Source organism: Mesoplodon bidens (assembly GCF_964165515.1).
Source record: "Mesoplodon bidens genome assembly, chromosome: 10".
Taxonomy (NCBI): Eukaryota; Metazoa; Chordata; class Mammalia; order Artiodactyla; family Ziphiidae; genus Mesoplodon; species Mesoplodon bidens.
In genome coordinates, this window is record NC_138172.1 from 40,736,130 (window position 1) to 40,751,578 (window position 15,449).

At 48.9% G+C, this 15,449-nt stretch overlaps 1 protein-coding gene across 4 annotated transcripts in view; it reads left to right on the forward strand.

Annotated features, from left to right (window-relative positions):
• SCAP (SREBF chaperone) overlaps window positions 1–15,449 on the forward strand; it is an 86,966-nt gene that overhangs the window by 61,003 nt on the left and 10,514 nt on the right. For all 4 annotated transcript variants that reach the window (XM_081246942.1, XM_081246944.1, XM_081246945.1 and 1 more), the window contains exons 3-8: window positions 653–782; window positions 11,807–11,964; window positions 12,779–12,999; window positions 13,185–13,290; window positions 14,125–14,297; window positions 14,695–14,821. In XM_081246942.1, coding sequence (XP_081103068.1) covers window positions 653–782; window positions 11,807–11,964; window positions 12,779–12,999; window positions 13,185–13,290; window positions 14,125–14,297; window positions 14,695–14,821 — 915 coding nt within the window. The remainder of the gene's footprint in view (window positions 1–652; window positions 783–11,806; window positions 11,965–12,778; window positions 13,000–13,184; window positions 13,291–14,124; window positions 14,298–14,694; window positions 14,822–15,449) is intronic.

Below are 15,449 nucleotides of genomic sequence, written 5' to 3' on the forward strand. Positions count from 1 at the left end.
TGATGTTAGGCCAAGCTTTTTCCTTTGCGTATGGTAGGTCCATTGACTTCTGTTCAGCCTGATTTAGTGTAAACCACACCCTCAATGTGTTTTGCACAGTTTCCATGGTCTGTCCCTTTAAATTGGAGCAATTTGCTCAGCAGTCTGAATCAGGATCCTTCTGGATTTTTGTTTCCCCAGTTTTTTTTTTTTTTTTTTGGCTGTACCACTCAGCATGTAGAACTTCCCAACCAGGGATCGAACCCATGCCCCCTGCAGTGGAAGCACGGAGTCTTAACCACTGGACCACCAGGGAAGTCCCTCCCCAGTTTTTTCTTGTTGTCTTACTTATGTCTAAGTTGACCAGAAGTTTGTGTAGCAGCATCTGGCCTTTATTACATCTCCAAAAATATTCAACCAGTAAACTACTTCATAAAGTAGTTTATGCATTGGGCTTCCTGTGACTAAAAGGGAGTTTGAAAAATTCTGATCTAGAGGCTTCTGAGTTTTCTCCTAGCTCTGAAGTTTTATGACTAATATTTTGTACATTTGTACAGTTCTCCTAGCATGGAGAATTTAGTGCAACTGCAGTGGTTCCTGCGTCACTGTTACCTCAGCACAGCTTCTACCTGCCATCGTGTCCTAACTCTTCTCTCCTTTTTGTTCATCCCAGCTACCCACTGCTGAAACTCCCCTTGCCAGGAACAGGACCCGTGGAATTCACCACTCCTGTGAAGGATTACTCGCCCCCGCCTGTGGCCTCTGACCACAAGCCAGAAGAGCCTAATGAGCAGCCAGAGTGGGTAGGTGCTCAGTGTATCGCTGAGGAGAGCCCTGGGCCTTGGGTGCAGACTGGCCGAGGCAGGGGTTCTGTGAGCGAGTGAGGGTGGTCAGCTTCTGATGTGTGAATACATATACTTGAATAGCTTTATAAAGGCACAGAAAATATTCAGTTATACATTTAATATATCTAGTTATACACTCCTGTTTTGAAAGGAAACACCAAACTACATAGAAAGAAGTGTGTCTGTCCGAGAAAAGCTGGGGATTGTGGTTGCCATAGCTGTGGACAGCTGGGTCTGGGTTCATATGTAGGCTGCTCACACACCATGCACAGGTGCCAGGCAGTGCCCTGGCAAACTGGCCATCTCCTTCTTGCGCAAGGTCGTTATGGGAACCACTGAGCATCCCTAGAGAATGTTTTATCATCAGAGTCCCAACACCATTTAATATTTGCAGTGTGCACCTAACTTTTTCAAATCCGCTAGGTCCTGTTTTATCCTCACAATCCAGTCAGGTAAAACATGCAGGTTTTGTTTATCTCTTTTGCAATTAAGGAAGCTGGGGCCCAGAGTGATGATGTACCTCAGTTTAAATTTAGTTTTCATGGGGTCAACACTGGATTAGAACTCCAGATCTCCTGACCTGAAGCCCACTGCTTCTTCTTGAATCATACTGTTCTCAGCTGACTGTCTCTGAGCTGAGCACTAACGTAAACAAGGAAGAAACAATCTTTCCAGTTGAGCGTCTGAGGTGCAGGACTTAACCCACCAGAACTCTGGACTCATTATTTGGAAATCTTCTAAGAGTGATTAGTTCGTCTCTAAAACTTTTACCTGCCAGGTATGGATGAAGTGTTCTTCTCTCATGTATTGTGCTCTGGTCCCATGGATTGGTGCTGGGCTTGCTGAGTCTGTTGTTGAGGAACAAAACCAAGCTCAGGGCACAGAGCTTTTCCTCTCCTACCTTCTCTCTGACAGTGATTACACATTCCTTCCCGTTTCCTTTTTGGGTAATATAGCAGCCAGGTAACTTGTTATAAACTGTGCTCTAATGTTGCTGAAATAGAGATATATCTGGTAAGATAGGTATGTGTTACAACTACGCATGGTGTCAAGAGGAAGTACACAATCCAGGCTCAATGGTACTCTGCCCATGAAGGTCAGATGTGGCAGAAACCAGTTCTGTTGCTTCATGTCTCAGCTTGACCCTTGGCTCACTATGGAACCTTACCGGATCAAGCCTTTTGCCTCCATTAACCTCTTCATGCAGTTTTACCACATAATGGAGCTGATGGTTCCCGGTCACAACAGGGTTGTCTGTGTTTGTGAATGTTTTGTGACTAGTAGAGTTCAGTGGACCGGATGGTACAGAATAGATGTTTCATGGTACAGCTGTTAGGGGTTTACTTGTTTGTGAGCCCTTTAAACTTCCTTAGTGTTCCGTCTTTGGCCTGGGATGGTGATAGTAAGCAGGTGTACAAAATAACTTGAGGGTTCAGGAATTAGAAGATTGTCCCTTTTTTCTCTTTCTGATTGGGGTCCCCAGCCCCTGAAAGGTTGAGAAGGAGACCCAGGCCCTGGTGCAGTCACCTGGTGTCATGCAGCTCAGTGGTCAGTTATCTCACCTCCATTGACTGTTCGTCATAAAAATAAAGGTCAACACTATAGGAATTCTAAGGGTTGCTTTAATTATAAGGAACAGGAAACACAACCCAAACCAGAGTAAGTGAAAAGGGCATTTTTTGAGTCATATAACTCACAGCCACAGGCAGGGCTTACTCAAGGGCAGCATGGTTTAGGCCTCAGAAGGAGTCCACCTTTCAGCTCTGCCCTGTCTGGATCGCTCACTGTTGTCTCCCTAACAGTGGCTGCAGCAGATTCAGTCCCATGTTCTTGCAATATCCAATCCAGTGGAGGATGAGAGGGTGCCCACTTGGCTCTGAATGGGGTTACCTGCCTGTCCCCACCCCAAACCCTGTGGCCGAGGGAGGTGCTTTGTTGACTGACTTCATCACCTGATTGTCTTCATCACCAGGCTGGGGTTGAGAGAGGATGGTTTCCCAAGGAAAATTAGGACGCTCGGGCACTGGGCGTCTACTGCTCACACCAAGGAACCAAAATGTCCTTCATTCCTCTGTTCATTCCTTTATTCAGCACATGTTTATTGCACATGTGCAGTGTGCCTGGCAGAATGATCTTGAGCCTCACTGCTCCGGAGGAGATCTAGTGTGCTTGGGAGGAGAAGACAAAGATATCAGTTTAAAATAAATTCAGCATATGTCAAAGGGAAACAGGAGCCAACTGAAAGAGCTCCAAATGGCCAATGCTGGAAAATAAAATACATTTTGCAACAAAATAAGTAAAGTAGTATTGGATTGTAACCCACAGTGTAAAATAAATATCTGAGTCCATATGATTGAATAAATCAGCGAAGGAAAATAGACAAATCTGGGCAAAAATTCTAAATTTGTGTAGCTGGGCTTCCCCAGTGGTGCAGTGGTTAAGAATCCGCCTGCCAATGCAGGGGACACAGGTTCGAGCCCTGGTCCAGGAAGATCCCACATGCCGTGGAGCAGCTAAGCCCGTGCGCCACAACTACTGAGCCTGCGCTCTAGAGCTCATGAGCCACAACTACTGAGCCCGTACGCCTAGAGCCTGTGCTCCGCAGCAAGAGAAGCTACCATAATGAGAAGCCTGTGCACCATAACGAAGAGTAAGCCCCGCTCGCCGCAACTAGAGAAAGCCCGTGCGCAGCAACAAAGACCCAATGCAGCCAAAAATAAATAAAATAGAATAAATTAATTTTTTAAAATGCAGTAAAAAGTAATCATTGTATTAAAATATATATATATATAAAGTAGCTACTCTGCCCTCAGGGAGGTGGAATATAATCCCTCTTCCTTAATTGTGGACTGTGCATAGTGGCTTTCTTCCAAAGAGTACCGTGTGGAGAGGGGAGAAAAGCGTCTCTTTACAGTGGAGAACCTGAGCAAGGTGATGAGGGTCAACATCAACAGTGATAAATCAGGTTGATGATATGTACCCTTGATGTGTGACAAGAAGGGTGCTTTACCTCTGTGGTCTTCCTCCCAAAACCCCATAAATCCAGTCTAATCATGAGAAAAACTTCAGACGAGTCCCGGTTGAGGGATGGTCTGTCTACACAGGTCCTGACTAGCGCTCCTCAAGACTGTCAAAGTCATCAAAAAAAAGAGTCTGAGCACTTCCCTAGTGGTGCAGTGGTTAAGAATCTGCCTGCCAATGCAGGGGACACGGGTTCTAGCCCTGGTCCAGGAAGATCCCACATGCAGCAGAGCAAATAAGTCCATGCGCCACAACTACTGAGCCCACATGCTGCAACTACTGAAGCCTGTGCACCTAGAGCCTGTGCTCCACAGCAAGAGAAGCCACTGCAATGAGGTGCCTGTGTACAGCGAAGAGTAACCCCCACTCGCTGCAAGTAGAGAAAGCCCGTGTGCAACAACAAACACCCAATGCAGCCAAAAAAAGTCTGAGAAACTGTCACAGCCAAGAGAAGCCTCAAGAGACAGGACAACTAAATATAACATGGTATCTTGGATGGGATCTTGGGAGAGAAAAAGGACATAGGTACAAGCTAAGGAAATCTGGTTTCCTTACTTTTCCTTAGTGATAGTTTCTCAGACTTTCCTTGTTCTTAATGACCTGGACAGTTTTTTTTGTAAATAAGTATTTTATTTTATATTATATTTAATTAATTAATTAATTTTTATTTTTGGCTGCGTCAGGTCTTCATTGTGGCATGCAGGATCTTTTTGTTGTTGTTGCGTTGTGTGGGCTTCTCTCTGGTTGTGGTGTGCGGGTTTTCTCTCTCTAGTTGTGGCGCTTGGGCTCCAGAGCATGTGGGCTCTGTAGTTCGTGGCACGCAGGCTCTTTATTTATTTACTTATTTTAAAATTTTATTATTTTTTGGCTGTGTTGGGTCTTCGTTGCTGTGTGAGGGCTTTCTCTCCTTGTGGTGAGTGGGGGGCTACTCTTCATTGCGGTGCATGGGCTTCTCATTGAGGTGTCTTCTCTTGTCGTGGAGCACGGGTTGTAGGTGCACGGGCTTCAGTAGTTGTGGCACGTGGGCTTAGTAGTTGGGGCACATGGGCTTCAGTAGTTGTGGTGCTGGCTCAGTAGTTATGGCTCACGGGCTCTAGAGTGCAGGCTCAGTAGATGTGGTGCATGGGCTTAGTTGCTCCGCGGCATGTGGGATCTTCCCAGACCAGGGCTCGAACCTGTGTCCCCTGCATTGGCAGGCGGATTCTTAACCACTGTGCTACCAGGGAAGTCCCGCAGGCCCTTTAGTTGAGGCGCGCAAGCTCAGTAGCCCTGCAGCATGTGGGATCTTAGTTCCCCAACCAGGGCTCGAACCCATGTCCCCTGCATTGGAAGGCAGATTCTCAGCCACTGGACCACCAGGGAAATCCCGATCTGGACAGTTTTGAGGAGTGTTCCTCAAGTGAGATTTGCTTATTTTTCTCTAGATTAGACTGGGGTTATGGGTTTTGGGAAGGAACACTACAGAGGTAAAGTGTCATTCTTTTCACATCTGTCACGCTCCTAAATTATTATTATTATTATTTTTTGCGGTATGTGGGCTTCTCACTGTTGTGGCCTCTCCCGTTGCGGAGCACAGGCTCCGGACGTGCAGGCTCAGCGGCCGTGGCTCAAGGGCCCAGCCACTCCGTGGCATGTGGGATCCTCTCAGACTGGGGCACGAACCCGTGTCCCCTGCATCGGCAGGCGGACTCTCAACCACTGCGCCACCAGGGAAGCCCCCTAAATTATTTTTTAAATTTCCATACATTAAAGTTCAGTCTTTGTGCTGTAAAGTTCTTGGTACTGTCAGGTTTGTTTGGGTTTTCTTTAAGCCTTTCTAATAGAAGTATGGAACAATCTAGATGTGTTTTTAATTTGCATTTTCCAGATGACTACTGTCAAGTGCTTATTGTATTTGCATACCTTCCTTTGTGAAGTGTTTCAGTGTTCTGCCTGTTTTGAATTGAGCTGTTTGGATTTCGTTTTATTGAACTGTAATTCTTTCTGTATGCTGGAGGTGTCTCTTTCTATATAGTATATGACTCCTCTTTCTCCCCTTTTGCTGAAGTGTTCCCCCACAGTGGGGTGGTGTCTGCACCCTACAGTTGGGCTTTTCTGTGTCCTCCAGAAAGGACTCTAATCAACTCTACTGGGTCCTTGTGCTCTGAGTTAGGTCTGCCCTGTGTTGGAGTCACTGATCAGTTGTCTTGTGGGTAGGGGAGGACAGTTCCCTCTGGAAGGAGGGATGTTTTTACCAGAGGAAGACCAGAGCAAAGCAGAAAGGTGAAGACTTTCCATTTCACAGGCATGTGACCTTGGGTAGGTTATGTAACACCTGTGTACCTTAGTTTCCACGTTCGTAAAGTGGGGATAATAATTATACCTGCATTATACATTGTCATAGGATTAAGTTAAAGAATGCAAAAGTTAGGTCAGTGCCTGGCCCATCATTTGCATTCGATAAATGTTTCTGGCTGTCATTGTCATTGATTAGATCTGGTCGGAGCAGAGGGCAGAAGAACAGAGGTTCACATGCTTGCACTGCCCTCTGAGTGCACCGGGCATGCACTCCTTATCTTTTACTCCTTTGTTCACATCACGCTCTCCAGGAAGCCTTCCCCCGCTGTCTTGCAGATGTGTGCTCTGTTTCTCCTTGTGAACTGTAGTGTGACCTAGTTGCAGTCATGTTTCATTCAAATTTGTCCAACCTTTTGCACATAATATATGCTTAAGAAAGGGTTTATTTTGGAATGATTTGTTGAATAAGCGTGGCTTATTTAGGAGACAGAGAGTCTGAAGTGAGGCATTTTTCTTGGAGCTTGATAGGTGATAAGTTAGGTGGGACCAAGTTAAATCTTGGGCTCTGGAGTTTAAATGAATTCTCTGGGCAGTAGAAAGCCATTCCCTTAGAGGCAGTGACATGATGAAAGTGGTGGTAAGAAGGTCAATCTAATTGAACTTAGAGAAACTTGGAGACTGAGTTGACCGTGCCTAGGAGGGAGGGTGAGGGGACAAGAAAGGGGAGGAGAGATTGATTTTAAAGGGATGCCAAACCAATTTTAAGAGTTTTAAGACATAATGATACAACTAGATATCACTAACATGTATTTGGCCAGACACCTTACTAAATGGTTTCTTTTGTTTGGTCCTCACAGTGATCTGCTGAGGTCTGAGAGTTTATTCCCGTTTCCCTCAGTAAGTAAGGGACTGAGTCTTGGAGAGTGTAGAGACCCTTGTCCAAGGCACACAGCCAGGGGTGGAGCTAGAATTTAACCCTGGCGTGTCCCCTGAGCCTGCCCTTCCCACCACACCCCCACCCCCTCGCCTATCCAGGGCTGGAGAGCAAGGAGCCGGAGCCCTGTTTTCCAGAAGAGCTGAGTAATGGGAGTCCTCTGTATGGTGTTGTAAAGGGAGCCCCTGGGTGTGTCAGTGTAAAGGTGAAATACCTGGAGCTCTAGCTTGCTTTCTCTAAATGTGAAGGAAGGATTGTGTTTAAAACAGCAAACTTGAGGTGTCCTGCACTGGCCTGGCTCCCCTAGACCAGGCCACCATGGAAACCTGAACCTCACACCAAGACCTACCTGCCGTGTCCACAGAGGTGGCTGGGCTTCCGGCCCAGCACTGCAGTGTTTGGTGGTAGCCTGAGCCTGATGCAAGGTTTCCAAGGAGCCCTGGTCAGGGACCCCACAGGTCCTCAGGACCTCAGCTCCCCTCCTGCACTGCTTGTGCTGGGCCTTTCCATCTATGTCCTGTTCTCCATGGGAACTCACATAGTTCAGAACTACCCAGGCAGGTAGAATATACCAGCTTGGGAATTAGGCGGCCCTGGGCTGTAATCCTGGTCTGCTGCCTATCAGCTGTGTGTCCTTGGGCATATCCTATTTATCTCTCTGAGACTTGGTTTTCTTATCTGGGTCCTCTAGCTCAGGGTCTCTTACAAACTGCAATCAAGGTGTCAGCCAAGGCTGCAGTTATCTCAAAGCCTGACTGGAGAGAATCTGCTTCCAAGCTCACTCAGAGAGTGAGCTGGAAGCAGGTTTCTTGCAGGCTGTTGAACTGAGGGACTCTTGTCCCTCATTGGGTGTTGGCTGAAAGCCCCTCAGTTCCTTGACACATGGACCTTTCTGGAGCAACTCATGATATGGCTGACTTCATCAGAGTGGTGGCTCTAAAGGAGGGGGGCAGAGGAGGACTCATCTGCTTTTTCCTTCCATTAAAAAAAAATTATGGCAAAATACACACAACATAAAATTTACTCTCTTAACTGTTTTTTTTGTTTTGTTGTTTTGTTTTCTTTGTTTTTTTGGCTGTGCCATGTGGCTTGTGGGATCTTAGTTCCCCGACCAGAGATTGAACCCAGGCCCCAGCAGTGAAAGCGCTGAGTCCTAACCACAGGACCATCAGGGAATTCCCTCTCTTAACCATTTTCAAGTGTGCAGTTCAGTGGTATTAAATACATTCACGTTATTGTACAGCCATTATCACCATCCATCTTCATAACTCTTCGTCTTGTAAAACAGAAACTCTGCACCCATTAAAACAGTAACTCCGCATTCCCCCTTTCACAGCCCCTGGTAACCACCATTCTGCTTTCTGACACTATGAATTTGACAACTTTAGGTACCTCATATAAGTGGAATCATATGGTATTTGTCTTTTCGTGCCTGGTTTATTTCACTTAGCATAATGGCGTTAAGGGTCATAGACTTTTGTAACCTAATCTCAGAAATAAGAGCTCATCACTTTTGCTTTATTCTGTTTGTCAGAAGCAAGTCACTAGGTCCAGCCCACTCTCAAGGGGGATTATACTTGGGCATGAGTGCCAGGAGGTGGGGATTACTGGGGCCATGTTAGAAGCCTCCATCTAGTGAGCACTCCTCGCTCTGTACCCAGGGGCATCTGTACTCCACTGACCCTTACACTTTCTCCATCACCCACTTAGGATACCTCGTGTTGTCTCGTGTTTCCATGTCTGTTTCTTACTTGAGTATCAAGTAGGGATTATGATAGGGCCCAGCACAGTGAGTGGTAGGCCCTGCCCACATCTCCTGCTACCATTTTCGTGCCTGCCTGCTTTCCAGCCACCAGTATCCGCATCTCATTTGTCAAAGGATCTCTGGTACAGAAGGCCTGAGGTGCTGGAGAATTCGCACCCCCTAGGAGCAGCCCTCAACCAATAACTGTAGGAGTTGGTTTGTAACCTCAGCTGTCTTCCTTTATGTGGGATAACTCAGCTAAATCCAGTTATCCACAGAGGATGCTTGCTCAGTAGCACACACTTTGTGGGCTGCCTTCCCTTCCCTGCTCCTGTACCTACTCCCCTCCCTGTGTTTCCTCCACCTCCCAAGGAAACTACTTGTCTAAGGGCCTGCTGCTGGGGGAACCCAAACTAAGATAGTGAATGACAAGAGTTAGGCTCATGCCTGTAAATAAACCACCATAAGAAAATTTTGATGCCCAGAAGAGGGAGTTTGAGGGTACATTTTTGGACGATGAGTTTGATACAGTCATATTAAATGACTAACCCAAGATCTTGAAAAGAGCTGGACAGATGTGGAATAGCTGCTTGGAAAGTTCAGTTGGAAATCTGGGAGGTGAATAAGAGCCGGCCAGCAGAGGGAGGTCCAGCCAAGGCCGGAGAGCGTGGCTGTGCCGTAGGCTCTCTTCTACGTGGTTTTTGTCTGGTAAGGCTTACCAGCTGAGGAGTGAAAACAAATGAGCAGTGGATTTTACCCGGGGCTGGTGGAAGGTCAAAGGAAAAAGAGGTGTCTGGGGCATAGGGGTTACATATTCTTGATGAAAACCATGGATCCTCTCCCCTAAAAATGATGACAGTGATAATAATAGATACACTTTTCAGAAGAAATATGAGTTAAGCAGGGTGCTCATAGAACTCCTGGAGCCATTCCTAGAGCCCAGAATGAGAGCTCTGGTTCTGAAGTATGTTCATTGTTACTTTGTTGAAATGGTGGCCTGGATGGTCCTGGGTGGGAAGGGGGCTGGATTTGGACTGGAGGGCCAAGGAGCTGTCCTGCCTGGAAACCAAAGGTTCAGTTGCACAGGCTCAGTGGGCCTAAGGGTGGGGGTGGAGTGTGTGACGAGGGCCGTGGGCAGAGGAGATGGTACGTGCGGAGTCACAGCCTTGTGCCCAGTGGGAACAGACCTGGATCTGGAGGCTCCACAGTGCCAGCTCTACCTGGGTGATGTGCTGTGTCCTTCACAGAGTTTGAGGATGATCCCCTGGGTATCGCTCTCCTTGTAGAGCTGTGGGTCTCTGGGCAGCTCCGTCCATACTCAGGCCTGTGTGGTGTGTTGAGTTGATGAGCTGCTGTTTGGGTCAAGACCTGTGGCAGTCAGTTCTGTCTAGGTACCTCTCTACCTCCTGGCAGCTTCTAGTGGGCTGAGTCTGCTGCAGAAGACTAAGTGGGTGAGGACTTCTGTCCCCAGAGCCTTTCATAAATACACACTTCACAAAGGCTCAGATGGATACCTGGGGTTGTTCCTTTGCGCCCAGGGGCTCAGGGGCCCAGGAGCTGTTAACTTGCTGTGTGTGCTCAGCATCTTAACCCTAGCTCGTGCCACAGCCTGGAGTACGGTATCACTGAGTGGCTAGGTGGCCTGCCTTTCATCTACACACCTGCCCTTCAGAGTTCCTGATTGCGGCACGGGCTTCAGGACAGTCCCCTCGTCCCTCGGCTCCTCCAGCCTGCTCTTGACAATGCCTCACGCCTGTGGGCGCACAGTCCCTGTCTCTGGGTGGGTTGCCCCTCCCTCTCAGAGATAGTCAGGGGCTTTTGTTTGTCAACTGGTTAAAATCCAGACGGCTCAGTCAGGTGTCATCCTGGCCACCTCTCATTTTTACTGTGATTTCCATTATTACCCGCCAGGACCCCTCTGTGCTGTCCAGGCTGCTCCTCAGAGGCCCTCACTGCCCCTCTTCCACCAACCCTTCCCCGCCTCCAGTCAGCTCCTCTCCAGCCACAACTTCGCTGCAGCTAGTCCAGTACCTTGTTTTGGGGGTGCTCCTTGACACATCCGTCACTGGAAGTCATTCCTCGCCTATTACATGTGTGTCACTTTTGTCACTTAAGTGCATATTAGCTCTTTAAGGATAGATGGCAGGTTCTAGTGAGAAAAGTGTGGTGTTCAACGAGGAGACCTGGGTTTGAATCCTCATACCATCCTTCTTGAGTCCTGAAACCCTAGCAAGTCACTTTGCTTCTTATAGGACTGTTTTGGGGGTCAGTGAGACAATGTGCCACACCTGTTATTGCTAGTGTTTCCATCGGCACTTAAGTCTCTGCATGTGCTGTTTATGTGCGCGTGTGCGCGTGCGTGTGCTTGTGTGCAAATCGTAGTGATGCTGCAGGGTGAATGTCATTATCTCCCTTTCACTGAGGAAATTGAAATCCAGAGAAGTCAAAAACATTTCCAAGGCCATACAGTTGGAGAGTAGAGATTTAGAACTGGGTCTGTTGAGCTTCAAAAACCAGCGACCTGCAAGTGGCCAAACCAGGATCGGCAAGATAGGCTACACCCTTTGGGGAGCTTATGGCCTATTGCAGGGTCAGCAGGCATTTTGCATCAAGGGCTAGATAGTATAGGTTTTGTTTAGGTTTTGTGGGTCATGCCATCTGTCGTGAACACTCACCTCTCATTGTTGCATGAAAGTGGAACAGTGCAGAAGGGGTGGGTATGGCTGTGTTCCAGGAAAACTTTATTTAGAAAAACAGGTGCCAGGCTCAATTTATGGCCTGTGGCCATAGTTTGGCAACCCCTATTCTATTGGAAAATGTGTAGGAAAGTGGTCCATTAAGTGGTAAGAAGTCCCTTTGGACATCTTCATTTTTGAAGGCCTGTCCTGTTGGCCCCGCATTGCTTTGCCCATAGTAGGTGCTCAGTAAATCCTTCCTGAGTACAGGCCATGATTCTCCCTCTTGTGCTGAGCTGACCTTTCTAACCCTCCCCCATTTCTTCTGCAGTACGTGGGTGCCCCGGTGGCTTATATCCAACAGATATTTGTGAAGTCTTCAGTATCTCCCTGGCACAAGAACCTCCTGGCAGTAGATGTGTTCCGCTCACCTCTGTCCCGGGCATTCCAGCTAGTGGAGGAGATCCGAAACCATGTGCTGAGAGACAGGTATCCCTCCCTGGGACCGCAGCCTCCCTGATCCAGCTCTGTATTGAAGGGAGGGAGCAGCCCTCAGTGTAAGTCCATTGAGCCAGCCAGCTCTGTGGAAGGTGAACAAGTGAGAAAGAGGTGGGTGGGCTCACTTTGCTTTTCTCAGCACGCTTGTGGGTACACTGTGGCTGTGTTCCCCTTGGACCTGTGCAGATGGCACAGGTAGAGCCCTGAGCTTCGTCGCCAGGTCTCAGACAGACTAGGTATCCACTGGGCCAACCCTGTGACAAGCTGAGGTCTGTTTGACTCGTGACCCAGAGGGCTCACTGCCTAGGGGTTGTGAGATGTGAATCTAATGGTGGTGGCCATTCTGACAAGAAGCAAGCTGTCCCTGGCGGTACACTTCTGAAATCCCAGCCCACCAGTGATTCTCTGGAGTGTGCTGTCTTTGTAAGCTGCCTCACTGCTGGGTTTTAGTTAGCTGAGGGCTTTGACAGGCATTTTGGTGAACAAGACAAAGCCCTTGGTTTTCACCCTATCCCCTCTGCCTGCTGAACTGGCCAAGGTATTCTAGTGAGTGGGACTGTGCACACTCCCAGATCTTGCTTCTCCTCGGAAGTGATGGGCTTTTGGGGTCCACATGCACTTTGAAGGTCAGACAGCCACATGGTTTGGTTGTTGACCACCTGGAAGAACTTCTCCTGCTGCCCTGGTCCTCAGGCTCTTTGAGATACCAGGCATCTGGGAGCCTGATGACGGAGACCTTGTAAGCGCAGTGGGCCTATCCTGTGCTGGCAGACACAGCAGGTGCCTCATCCTGTCTCCCGCACAGCTCCGGGACCAGGAGCCTGGAGGAGGTATGCCTGCAGGTGACCGACCTGCTGCCAGGCCTCAGGAAGCTCCGGAACCTCCTCCCTGAGCATGGATGCCTGCTGCTGTCCCCTGGGAACTTCTGGCAGAATGACCGGGAACACTTCCATGCTGATCCTGACATCATCGGAACCATCCATCAGCACGAACCTAAAACCCTGCAGACCTCAGCCACGCTCAAAGGTACCCCCAGGGCAGGTTCCTTGAGAACCCGCCAGAGGGCCTGTTGGTCACCATGTCCTCTTTGATGGCTGCTCTAGCAGATCAGGGGTTACCCCTAGTTTCCAAAGATGGGGGTGGAGAGGGGTCCTGGTGTCTCTACAGTAGCTGCCGTTCCTTTGTCAGCACCTGCTGTGTTCTGTCTGCAGACTTGCTGTTCGGTGTCCCTGGAAAGTACAGCGGAGTGAGCCTTTACACCAGGAAGAGGCTGGTCTCGTATACCATCACCCTGGTCTTCCAGCACTATGATGCCAAGTAAGGCCATCAACGCTCAGGGCTCCTGACGGGGCTGTGGGATGACAGGAGGCTTTGACTAGTCCTTGTTCTGGTTAAAGTGTCCAGAATGCCCCCTGGGAACTTGGAGTTCTCAGGCCTCCTATAGAAATGTTTATATCCCTTAGGCTGAAGGGTGCTGTCTGCTGACACTTGAGTGGGATGACCTGACAGCTGGTTAAGAATACGGGGCGATGAAAAAAAAAAATAGAATAAGGGACTCTGGGACTTCCCTGGCGGTCCAGTGGTTAAGACTCCGCACTCCCACTTCCAGGGGCGGGGGTGGCGGGGGTTTGATCCCTGGTCGGGGAACTAAGATCCTGCATTCTGCACTGCATGGCCAAAAAAATTTAAAAAGAGAATAAGGGACGAAGGCACGGCTGGCACATTCAGTGTCCTGGTGCCTCCAGGGGTCTCTCTTGAGCCTAGGGCAGGGGTCCCCAGCTGGTTACTACAGAGCCCCATGTGACCTCAGAACCTTCCCAGCAGACCGCTGCAGATAGCTCCCAGCAAGGGCCCGTAGGATGCTGCTGATCGGCTGTCCTGGGCCTTTGGCAGGAGTGGGGTGATAGGTTGGGAATGGGGTGCTGAGGGGGAGGTCCTGAGACACCTTTGCCAACTTTTTAATTCTTTTTAATTCTTCCAACCCCCCACCCCCACCCCACCCTGGAGACTGGAGGGAAGGTTAGACACCACAGAGAAGCTCCCTCCAACACGGGGAGGAAGGAAGCCCCGACAGACCTTCCTTTCAGGGATTGTCTTTGTCCCCTGGACCAAGAGGTACAGTCCATCTACCCCACCCCACTCCATGACCAGGTTTCTGGGCAGCCTGCGGGCCCGCCTGATGCTCCTGCACCCCAGCCCCAACTGCAGCCTTCGGGCAGAGAGCCTGGTCCACGTGCACTTCAAGGAGGAGATTGGCATCGCTGAGCTCATCCCCCTTGTGACCACCTACATCATCTTGTTTGCCTACATCTACTTCTCCACGCGTAGGTCCATGGCAAGGAAGCTGGGGCTTTCTCTGAGCTAATATGGGCATTTCCAGATCACCCCCTTCCCTGCCTGTGCAGGTGGCCCAGGCAGAGATGTAGAACGTGCTTGGTGGTTACAAAAGCTGGGGCTTCACCACCCCCACAGAGTCTCAGGGGCTTGGGTGGGTCCAGGGCTCCTCTTACTTCTCAAGAGAAGTCCCTTCTTGGGTAAGGGTTCCCAAAGGGCACACTACGCCCCTGAGACTGGGAAGTGTACACCTTCTTTGGTCAAACCGGGGCCTTCCCTTCCTCAACTGTCAGGGCACGCTCCCCTCCTAGGAGCTCAGTTTAGAAGGGCCTGTGTGTGCCAGGCTCTGGGGAGATGCTATCCTGACGTGCCTTCTCTGCCCTCCAGGCAAGATCGACATGGTCAAGTCCAAGTGGGGGCTGGCGCTGGCCGCCGTGGTCACAGTACTCAGCTCGCTGCTCATGTCGGTGGGGCTCTGCACGCTCTTCGGCCTGACGCCCACCCTCAACGGCGGGTAGGTCCCGAGCAGGCTCCACTGGGTGGCAGGGTGGGACCGCAAGCAGGAGGACCTTGCACCTCTGGGCACTTGGCCTCCCCTGCACTGGACACTTGCTGTTACCCCATATTCTCACATGGTTATTTTGACATTTAAGAGGTACATTTTTTTCCTCTTTAAGTTACCTGATTTGTGTCCATACATATGTATATACATAGTATATCTATATTTACATATAATACACATATAGTTATGTGCATGTATGTACGTTCATGTGTATATTTCTGTGTGTGTATATGGGGTAGGTATTTATATATGCATATATGTGTGTTTATGCATATATATGGGTATGTATTGTATGTATAGGGTATATGGGGGTGTATGTGTGTATTTGTGTATTATGTATACACGTGCAAATTGCTTCTTGATGGCTTAAGCCATAGATGGGTGTGACAGAGAAGGTACATTTCTTCCTTTCTTACTATTAAAACATTTAAATGTCTAATAAAATAGGTAACGTTAGAGTGAGCTTTTTAAAAGACATAGGACATAAACACATTCTAATTTGTCACCTTTCCACGGTTTGCTTTCCCTGCCATTTCTCTCTGAAACTTGGTCTGAAAACCCTTCCCTGGGTGTGTCCTTG